Raw genomic sequence first — 12,026 nt, forward strand, 5'->3', positions numbered from 1 at the left:
ACGTGGTGCAGACGTAAATAGATTGTATCTCCTGATGTTCACTACTGATATTCTTGGCAAAGTGGTGAGATTGGGAAGCAAGTATATGTACTGCATGCATGCATGCATGCATGAAATGAACAGTAGCTGGGCGAATTCACAAAGATTTGTAAAAACAGAATTACCTGACAATGAGGGCAGCCTCAGCAATTATTAGATATGACGAAAAGGCTTGTAACATTGTAACTACGTCCCATTTTAATAATTATACATCGAGCTTCTTGTATGATTAATACACGTTCCGTATAACGAGCAGCCAGATAGCAATACAAACATCATATCTAAGCCGTAGAATATTTAGTTATTAATGGTTGTGCATTATCGTCGAACAGTAACATTTAACTATTCAAAGTAAACCGTCCACCTTCAATAGCAACACATCGCTTGAAACCAACACCGCAAGCAAATAATATTAAAATAATAAAAATATTAGACATCAAACATACAAAAAAGAATAACCAACCTACTTTGATCTTGATCTATGATAATGTTAGTATGAATGATGTTGGTGTGGGGAAATGCAGTTATTTTGACTATTAGGGATTGGTCAGTTACTTCAGCCTAGGGATGGGGGGGGGGGGTCGGCAGATTCCATTTTGCCAGTTGTAAATCTCAGTTGACCGACCCCATATCAAATAAAAAAAAGTGGGTGACCCCCCCCCAACATTATATTTTAAAACATGCTGAACCCCCCCCCCCCCAAAAAAAAATAATTGGCTCTGGCATGATTACAAAATGTATTATATGTGCATTGAAAATATCATGATTTGCCATAATTTTGACATAATTTTTATTAGTGTTTGCATTTAATAGACCTTAGGAGGGGAGGGGAAGCATAAAGCCAAACAATTACTACAGAAAAGGCTGCAGAAAGGAGGGAAATCTATGCTGCTAAAGATAGTAAATAAAAGCAAAGCTGTGGAGTACTCACTCAATAAACGCCCTTATAAGATAGGAAAAGAGGATTTGAATCTAGGTGGTTTGAACTCTTTGAAAACTAAGTTGGATTTAAAATATCTTTCATATCTTATAGACCAGGAAAGCTTTAAACCCGAAGCACAATCTGTGCTTATGAAAACAAAGGAAACTTTGATTTTTGCCTAAATCTGTGTTGGATTTTGGTATTTTACAGAGCAAAATATGCATATTTAAAAGTTAAAAAAACAAATAAACTATTTATTTATTTTTTCATCATTTATTTTAATTTATATATCAGCATTTTCCCAAATTTAACTTTTTTGATTTGCTGAACAAAAACTGTCACTGCTCTTTGTACTAATTGCTGTATTGTCTTTCCGTCTCCTGTTATAATTGGATAAATCCAGTAAATATCTTATACAATGGTGACTTCAGACTTTGAATAAAATAATCTGATATCAGCAGCACATGGACTTGGGATGTGTTTAAAACTGTATAATTGGGGTTCTAGTCGCATTGCATAATCTGTTATTTGGAAACTTTAACCTAAAAATATTTAGCCTATAACATTTTTTGCATCAACAAATTTATAGGCAATATATTATTAAGAACACATTTGTACGATTAACTTTTTTATCTTTTGTTAATTTTTAAAAATATATGCATGAGCACGTGTGTGAATTCTGGAAAACATGGTGACCCCCTATTCATGATATCAAAAACAGGGTGACCCCCCCTATTCGCACAACCAAAAACAGGGTGACCCCCCTACTGATCCACCGACCCCCTCTAGACTGAAGTAACTGACCAATCCCTTATGTTTTGTTTTGATTCATAATATTTGACATGCCATATTGATTAGATACTATGTCTTTCATCCCTAAATGTGATAAACCAGAATTTAAACTGGTTGATAATACAATAAGCAAACATACCATGTAACACCACAATTAACAATGTATGTATCAAAATCATTTTTGTGTTTTTATTCATAGCTCTGATTGCGAAAGCTTGGATTGAATACCACGTATGTGTTGTTCAGCTTCTATTTAATATGTATTACTGTGTGTGTGATGAAACAAGTTAAGTCAGGGAAAGCGATGTAAGAAGCAGGTGTCTTTAATGGACCACCACATGCACCCGTACATGTTACACGGCAAATATATCAGTATGAAGCGAATGGAAAATTCACTTTTGTCTATTCACTTTTGCAGTACTATTGTAAGATACAAGACCTTGCTCCAGACAATCAGCGAGTTAGATTCAGATTAAGTGACAAATATTTATAAGTTCTTGGGTTTCAGAAAAGTTGTATTATTATTATTTAATTATGATGACGATTGTGAAATATGTGACCTCAACTCTTTGGCGAGATTACAGGACATGACGTTGATCATTCTGAAGACTGAATCTCGTAATATTTGGTAACACATACTGGTGAATGAATGGTAAAAGCTACAATGGTGCAAATGTATTGAGAAGTATGAATTACTAGCTTGTATTTTTGATACTTATTAATTTATGATAGATTATGTGCCGTGTTCCATTGAAAATTAGATACACGCCAAATAGAAATCTTATTAGATAACCCCTCTGGATACGAGTCACTTTACCGTCCTTGACAATGGTCCAATCAATGGTGCGGTAGTGTTATTTGCTTGATTGACGCGTGACAGTAGCCGGGGAACCTCCAGCAATTTCAAAAGACTTTGGGGTCAAGAGCTTATCAGTGTGTATTTGTTCTAGGGCTGACACGATCTATAATGGTGTATTGACAGGTTAGGTTTCCTTTTCAATAGTGGGGGTAGTGGAGTTACCATGGTAAACATCTACCTTTCTTAGCAAGAAGGTAGTGAGACAGTTACAAACTATGTTCAATGGATGGAACAGCTTTTGTGTCACGGTAGAGAAGAATGTTTCAGCTCCCCGGCATTATCCGTTGTTTTATTGTTTTCTGCGACAGTGGATCACGGTGATGAGTGTGCATGAGTTACGTTGCCCTCATTCTCTATATGGTTTTGCGGCATATTATCATACCAACTATATCAGTGACACTGTATTATTAGTACACAATCCGTTACAATACAAATACATATAATGTTTTCGCATCTTGACAAGTGAGACTGTTGTCAACAGTAACTCAAGGCTATACACATACACCCACTCACATACACTTTAGACCTGGCAATGCACTGTTAATATACCTTCAATGTCAATTAGGTGTTTCAATACTCAAAACGATGAGAGCGTTGTTAATGGTGTATCCTCCATTAACATTCTATAGCGATCGGAGTGTGATATCATTCATCCTTTGTTCGTTAACTTGGTGAAGTGGGCTATTTTTGACATTGAAATCATGAAAAAAAAACATAATTCGCAAAATTGAATTTAATAAATCGATTCAATTTGGGTGTTATAAGATACATCGTGAAGCAATTTCTGATCAGCGTTGCTGGCAATTGTTCGTACATATATCACCCAGCTATGCTATAGCTATACGTGATCAGAGATCATTCAATACCGTTACTCCGGATACACGGGTAAGCATTATGGGTGTCCCGCTGTCTTAAATTTGAGTAGAATATAATTAGAAGCGTTCTTCCTGACCTTGTGACCTTGTGATACTTTATATCATAAAACACCTTGTTTTTGCAAACCGTTCGCACTGACAAAATTATAAATCTAAATCAGGAGCCAATCCGCGACGTCCTTACAATTTTTTAAGAAACTGATAACCCCGTTTCTCAACTTGTTTGTTTATTTAGTTTCAAGCCGTATTCAAGATGGCTACCCCCATATAGTAAATATCGATAAATTAATCGTATTAATTTATTATCTTGTATGCCAGCTGACTGTTGTTGGACGCACGTTGATCTCTGACCGATACGTGTTACCTGGAACGTCATAGTCTCATGTCACTATACCTACCCACGTGACAGTAATATCCAATTTAATTGCCCGCTGCGGACACACATTGTCAATTTTGTTGCTGCTGTGCAAAGTTCATGTTATACCTGTTGTTGTTGAAATTAGAATCATTGTCGCATGAAGTAAGGACACTTAAGCTGATGGAAGATCGGGTTGGAAAACGAGACAAGGAATTGCCCAAGGACAAGGATGGCCATACAGAACAGTAGGTCTATTTGATCTCGTTAGTACGTTATATATACGCTATATAAATGGGTGATTGGTCATAGTTGCCCGGCCGCATCATGGTATGTGACTTGCAAACATTGAGGATTATATTATTCCTCGCTTCATTCCCATATCACCGAACGCATCAATAAAAGCAAAATATGCTGAAGTTATTGTAAAAAAGACACCATGACTTGCTGTCATCTGTCTTAACCTTGGGGAACGACCTTAGACTTATATTCAGGTCAACCTAGGAGGGCGCAGTATGTCATGGTAAGAGGTATGCAGTGTTTATACAGATCGAGTGAATGTCTTCAAGTTGACAGATCAGGGCGCTGTTTATATTGTTATGCTCACAGACTTATTTGATCTTCATTAGAACATAAGTTTCAAATACCCTAACCAGAGTACAAATAAACCTTGGATCAAAGAACAGAGGCTCTATTGTGAAACCTAATAAATATATATTAACGATTTCAGTGACATATTTTCACACCAAAATGTTGATATATAATTTTGCACATAAATTTCCATGAAGAAACAGGAGAAACAGTTAAATCTAGTTCCGATTAAGATATGAAAATAATTTTCGTAAAATACTAGTATCAAATATCCGTCTGAGTATTTTATTTCCGGTGTTATAGGCATAATACTTTACACAACGGTGGTAATATTTTGACCCCACAAACATAATTCAATATAACTTGGTCTTAGAATTTAATACATGGCCTGTATCCTATATGTTCTAGAAAATACAAGAGCTAGTATATATTCGGGTGCCTGTTATGGCGTCACAAACCGTATTATAAATACAAGTGATTACTGAATAGGTGTTCAACTTTGTCATCTATCAACACAATGGTGTTTCAAACAGATATTGCCATTTTAAATGTCTTCTGGGACTAGACAAATATCACGATTGACTGAATATCGGTTACTTACAGATATGATCGAGTGTCGAATTTTGTTTATCACATATGCATTTCTTGACGTAAACCATCCAGTGTTTCCTGTACTCCCCAGTCTCGTAGGAATTACTTCACTGCCACTTCGTTATAAATTTCTCCTGAAAAATTCAGACACCTCTTTGTCATAATTATAACTCAAAACATAGCGGTAGTAACTCATACACTCGGCGGACCAATGAGAGGCAGTCATGACAGTTACGTAATCGATTGCAATGAGTATAGATAATTGTTAAAACTATTCACTGAAATAAAGAAATGTGGACATTAGTAATGACATGTATACAGGCGTGTTCGCCCTTGTTGAAGACTGAATGCATGCATGAAAACGCATGAAACGCTCTTGCTCTTGCTATCACCAGTTGTTCAACTGTAAAAACCAAGTACAGTCTGAGTATGCATAGAAAGTCCTACTCAAATAATTTCAGAAGTATATATCGTATATTAGAAAATACACGAATATTCAAAACTATTTTCCATACGAGATAACTACAGAACTTGCAATTCTCTTATTATCAGTAATGCAGCAACAGATTATACAGCGAATGAAAGATCTGGTGTTGCTCCTGACGGTGCATGGGGATGGGTAATTGTAGCGGCAACCTTTATGGTTCTATTTATTGTCAAAGGGTCTCATCATTCCATTGGTTTATTCTTTGCTGCGATAATGGATCACTTTGATGAGGGTGCCGGAGATACGTCATGGATGGCGTCGACACAAGTTACAATCAGTCTCTGTTTTGGTATGTATAATTATTTTTTTGTTTCATTTATTTTAGTGAGCGAATCCGACCCCACGACGGGTTTTGATTATAGTTTGAAGTCAGTGATTATTCTTTGACCAATTTCAAAATATTCTTATTTCAGGACCTATAGCTGCCGTTCTCAGTAATCGGTTCAGTCATCGCAGCGTTGTAGTCACCGGAGGATTGGTAACATCTATGTCACTCTTTGCGAGTGCATTCGCTCCAAATATTGCATTTATTACTGTGACGTTTGGGTTTCTTGTCGGTAGGTCGATATCTGTTTAGGAATAATGTTCAATACATGGCATGGGGCACAGTAATATTATATGTATACGGAGCAAAAACCTAGTATACACACAGTGTTTGCAGTTGTGTTAGTGGTTGACTTTAGATGGTAGGTTAATATATTTTTAGACTAATAAGTTCCTGTAGTACCATGGTCCTGGTTCATACATGCATCTCACCTCTCAATGTGTTCCCCCTACTATTTAAAAACGTTTCTATCAGACAAAAGCAAGCCCAATTATGTGACATATTTTAAATGATACGACAACCGTATAATCGTTTACAGGTGTTGGCCATGGTTTGACACGTGGTCCCTCAGGTGCTATGGTTGGTAGGTATTTTAAAAAACGCTACGCCATAGCCAGTGGCATCTCTGCAGTTGGCGGCGGATTTGGGTCATTTGTCCTTGCTCCGTTACAGCGGTTCTTGATTGATAATTATGGATGGAGTGGCGCATTTATTGTGGTAGCTGGGATTGTTCTGCATTTATGTATCAGTGGATTACTCCTTCGGCCAATTCATTTAGGAAATAATATCAAAGACACAGATGAACTTAAGATAGAACAAGACGTTAAGGAATGTGCTACACACGAATCCACCTATGTGAGCACGAATAATTTGGACCATGTAATTAACAGGGCCTGGTGTTGCAAGGATGTTCTCTCTGTATGTGGCCACCTAGGATTACATCTTTTCACGGACGCTATGTTTTCTATTCTAATGATTCATGCACTCTTATTCGGATTTGGAGTCAACGTTCCCGCAATACATATTGTGAAACGAGCTGATAACATCGGTGTTACTAGATCGGAGTCTGCTGTGATGTTATCTGTGTTTGGGATCACGCTGATGATATCTGCAGTCGCGCAAGGATTTGTTGTTGACTTGTTACATTTGTGTAAAATAAAGTCGTACGGAGCTGGCTGTTTTTTATTTGGACTGTGTATTATAATCGTACCCGCGACCGACGATTTCATCTCTATGTGTGTTGTCATGGCAATATTGGGGGCAGCCAGAGGTGTATTTGCTGCATTGCATGTTGTTGTTACAAAAACTGTTGTTGGTGCGGAAAAGCTCACTAGTGGTTATGGTCTTTATCTTTTCTTTGTTGGACTAGGCCAACTGATAGGACCAGTCGCTGCAGGTAAGTCACACACTAGTAGTTTTAAGTTCTTCGCACTTAGTTAAGTGTCTGTTTCACAAATAAATTTCATGCACACTAAATGTAAACACTAATGTTATTTTATTTCCAAACTGATATCTATTTATTTAGGTTTTCTGGATAGCGAATTGAGATTTGACTAAAATAATTCTATTGCAATTTGTCACCAGGTTATCTATATGATGCTACTGGCAATTATGATGCGTCTTTTTATTTTGGAGGAAGTTGTGTCGTTGGTAGCGTTTTAATCCTCCTGATAGGTCAATATATAGTTAAAAATAAAGCTAAGAAGAGGGACAGGCAAACCGAGTTGCAGAAGCTTGGGTATACAAGATACACTATAACTAAAAGTGATAATAACGTTACGCAGACGACACGTATTGAAAGCAATGACATGCCTCCGTGCGAAGAGCTCTTAGTAGCGGAACACGTAACCAGTTTGTAAACTTATAAATATTTACCAAAGATGCATTTACGCGATATGTTTGTTCTGCATGGTGTATTTACTGATGTACTGTGACAGTTGTCGATCATATCTTGTACAATCTTGTCATTTGTATTTTATTTATGTAGATGTAGATTTTATTTATCAAAATGTGCTGACATTGCTACATTTCGAGTTTATTATCAGTTTAATTTAAACAAAATGAAACAATTATATATATATAATATATATATTAACACAGGTGCTCATTCAACCATTTAATAAAGTTCAATTAACGGTCACAGCAATTGAAATGCAGGTGATGTATGGTGACTAATACATATACTGTGTTAATAAATGTGTTTTGCAGTTTTTTTGTAGTGTGTTGTTCGCACAGTAACATCACGTACGCACGTTTAATTTACACGACGTTGTAATATAATTTAGAATCAACAACTTGCATGCTAAGCGAGACGTCATAAACATATATTACTGGAATTTTCAAATACATTGTTTACTAATTGTATTTAGTAGTGGCAATACTTAATCCTTAATCCATTGGCTGATCGCATGTTTACTCTGCCGTGCTTATAAATAAATAAATAAATAAATAAATAAATAAATAAATAAATAAATAAATAAATAAATAAATAAATAAATAAATAAATAAATAAATAAATAAATAAATAAATAAATAAATAAATAAATAAATAAATAAATAAATAAATAAATAAATAAATAAATAAATAAATAAATAAATAAATAAATAAATAAATAAATAAATAAATAAATAAATAAATAAATAAATAAATAAATAAATAAATAAATAAATAAATAAATAAATAAATAAATAAATAAATAAATAAATAAATAAATAAATAAATAAATAAATAAATAAATAAATAAATAAATAAATAAATAAATAAATAAATAAATAAATAAATAAATAAATAAATAAATAAATAAATAAATAAATAAATAAATAAATAAATAAATAAATAAATAAATAAATAAATAAATAAATAAATAAATAAATAAATAAATAAATAAATAAATAAATAAATAAATAAATAAATAAATAAATAAATAAATAAATAAATAAATAAATAAATAAATAAATAAATAAATAAATAAATAAATAAATAAATAAATAAATAAATAAATAAATAAATAAATAAATAAATAAATAAATAAATAAATAAATAAATAAATAAATAAATAAATAAATAAATAAATAAATAAATAAATAAATAAATAAATAAATAAATAAATAAATAAATAAATAAATAAATAAATAAATAAATAAATAAATAAATAAATAAATAAATAAATAAATAATGTTTTGCTTTTGTATAGCGTGTACCAAAATAATGTTCACTGTGCTCTCCAAATTGTTGTTTTTCTGTTTGGTGTGTTTTTAAATTGATGTTATGCGGATGTTTAGTACAGGATGTTGTGCTATTATTTTGCGTTTTAATAAATAATGATATATTGATATATTATGTTGTGCGACTGTGTCAGTATGATGTTGCACATTGTTCTGATAATTACTAAATAATGGTGTACTACTATTTCATTGTACTGTCGTACAATGTTGTACTAATGTTTGGTGTATTACTGAATATAGGTATGTAAAAATGCTAGTGTATTAGTAAATATGGTTATGCCTGTTTGTTAGTGTATGTATTGTTTAGTGTTTTGTCAAATAATGTCACAGTAAAATGCCTTTCTAAATAATTTTATTTCGATGATTAAGGAGTTGCTATATAATGTACTGTTGATAATCTTTATGGATTGGATAAGGCCTTTGGAGCTTGCCAGGGTGTGTTAGCCGCACGACCGACGGCCGCATAAGCCGTACCCTGTTCATAAAGATTAGGATGTTAACACGTTGCGTTCAGTTCTAATTTAGGAAGGAAATTTAATAGTGAACAGATGTAAATTTTCCAACCAGAATTATACTCTCAGGTGAGATATATTAAATAAATATGACAAAAACATCATTTGGTATTTTTCCCCTTAGTACTAGTGATTATATTATTTATATTTAGTGGATGTATAGTTGATAGTTGGGGTAATCACAATTCAAAGAGCTTGAAGAAATAGACATAACATCTGTAACTGGACAACACTGTCTGATGGGTGGTTACTAGCGGATAGCTTTATTTCAGTGACAGGCCGGTATACATTTCCTGATATTTGATGTTTGTTGTGGCGAATTGCAGCCGGGAATACAGCTACTGGAGTAATATACAAATCTGTATTAATTATTTAATTATAACCTGTTTTACACACGAGGTAAAGAGAAATTATCTTGACTTTTGGGGGAATACATGCTGAATCTTCATACTGATGTCAGTCAGTCTGTTCATTTTGACCACTTTAAAATGTGTCTGAAACTTGTTTATATTTCTGATATGTTTGAAACACGTTTCAGATATGTTTACATAAAATGTTTCAGTCAAGCTCTATGGAACACATCTGAAGTATTTCTCAGACACAGTAACCATGTTTCAAACTTGTCGCAAACATGAATCACACTCGTCCCATTTCGGTAAGGACATTGCTGCTCTTCAAATGCCCTGCTCTTTTTTTGCATTGACCCCCTAAGGTTTGTTAATCTCCTCCTTTCTAACTCTTGTTCCAAAAAATAATATATCGCCCCTTTTAGAATGTGATGATCTACAAATTAATGAATATTCATTAGGCACAGAAACTACCACGTCATGAACATATTAGCATACTTTTAAAAAAGTGTAGGTACGTCTTCTGGAATTATGCAGTAATAGACGTAGTGTTCTGTTTGATACAGCGGCTGATGTGATTGACTCCTTTCACAACCTGCCTCCTGAAGAACAGTTCACTCCACTGTTAAATAATGATAGCATTGCCATCCAGGTAATTAATTGAAGGAGTTGTTTTATTATTTTTTTTTCTCCATTAATATTCTGTTTTTGTAGATTAGTTTATTTTTTATTTTATTTTATTATTTTTTGTTTTTATTACTTCCTTATTTATGTATTAATACTGTATACTTTTACTAATATCAGTAACCATTGCCACTCTCTCCGGGGAGTGAGTAAGTGTTAATAAATAAATATAAATAAATAAATAAATAAATAAATAAAAATTAGAGTGCGCCAGCTGACTGTGCCATAATCCTGTGCACGTGACAGCAAAATCAATCAAACAATAAATAATAATTTTCTGACGCCTTTGATGACGTCAACTCGACGATAAATGACCAGCGTGGACGGTATGTTGGACATACCCGATTTATATGGGACTCCTGCAACTATACCAGTACTGATTGACCTTTGAACTCTTCTATTCATTGTAACGATCAGCTGTAAGAAGGAATGATCGCCTTGGTAGGTGTGAGTGACCCGTCTGAAAATGGAACAGGCCGCGAAAGAAGACAATGACATGGATGTGGGCGCCGGGGATTGTGCAGAACCGTAAGTCTGTGTAATCCAATAATAATAATAATACCCACGATCTCTATCTCTATATAGTTGGCGTAGCGGCCGGAACAACAGACATGTACACAGGGAAATATATATAGGAATGATTCAAATGAGACCCGCGATTTACGTGTTACATGTAAATACTAAGATTTCTGTTATCACTCACCTCCAATAACTAAAATGTGTCGTGTTCTTAGTTTGGTTTTATACATTGTTCTGCGGTTCATGAACTCGTCGTACATTCGGTCAACGTTAGAGGGCGCAGTGTTCATGACAATAATGCAAGCTACTAGTCTCAGAAATTCTGGATCCTAGATATGATAACAGGCAACGAAACAATCACCAAAAACAAAGAAAAGGAAACTGCAACAAATAATAAAAAAGTACACCACGAAAAACCAAATCTACCAATGCCAGCTGGATTTCAGAATGAATGGATTGCATAGGAATTCTTCCACGAATCGAAAGATATTGTGACGTTAAATGCGGGGGGGGGCCTTTATGGGGCTACACCGTATTCAGGATCGGGGAGCTTGTTTTTAATACCGGTCTAATAGTCTTTGTCTTTGGTAGCGTGCTTATCTAATAACTCTCCTCCCTCTCAGCTCGTCCGCTGTCACGGGGTGGGGATCGTTTGGTGAATGTATATCACCACAACTGAGACTGTGCAGAGAAAGAAATATACCAGTAACGATTATAACAAATTAACACAACACAATATATACGGTTTCCTGTACTTTAATGAACAAATAACAGCAGGGGGTGGGGGTATACAGTACATAAATAGAATTAAAAAGACTTGATCGAGGCTGCAAGGAACACTCCACTCTCCGGTTAACAGCAATGTACCTGGTTGCGTTCCTTCGTATCTGGCACACTGTCTCA

The 12,026-nt window shown here is 34.2% G+C and overlaps 1 protein-coding gene and 1 long non-coding RNA gene across 2 annotated transcripts; one reads left to right on the forward strand and one right to left on the reverse strand.

Moving 5' to 3' along the window:
- Window positions 1-244: 244 nt before the first annotated feature.
- On the reverse strand, window positions 245-11,385 carry LOC144351886 (uncharacterized). The gene is made up of 3 exons (XR_013420473.2): window positions 11,308-11,385; window positions 5,035-5,158; window positions 245-320 (listed from the first exon to the last, which is right to left on the reverse strand). It is a non-coding gene; the product is annotated as an uncharacterized LOC144351886 (long non-coding RNA).
- On the forward strand, window positions 5,249-8,048 carry LOC100377723 (monocarboxylate transporter 12-like). Its single transcript, XM_078009145.2, has 5 exons — window positions 5,249-5,259; window positions 5,577-5,800; window positions 5,925-6,068; window positions 6,375-7,232; window positions 7,421-8,048. Exons 1-5 carry the CDS (start codon window positions 5,249-5,251, stop codon window positions 7,693-7,695), a joined length of 1,512 nt encoding a protein of 503 aa, XP_077865271.1. The 3' UTR covers window positions 7,696-8,048.
- Window positions 11,386-12,026: the final 641 nt, after the last annotated feature.

Source organism: Saccoglossus kowalevskii, chromosome 3 (assembly GCF_978046115.1).
Source record: "Saccoglossus kowalevskii chromosome 3, keSacKowa6.1, whole genome shotgun sequence".
Classification (NCBI taxonomy): Eukaryota; Metazoa; Hemichordata; class Enteropneusta; family Harrimaniidae; genus Saccoglossus; species Saccoglossus kowalevskii.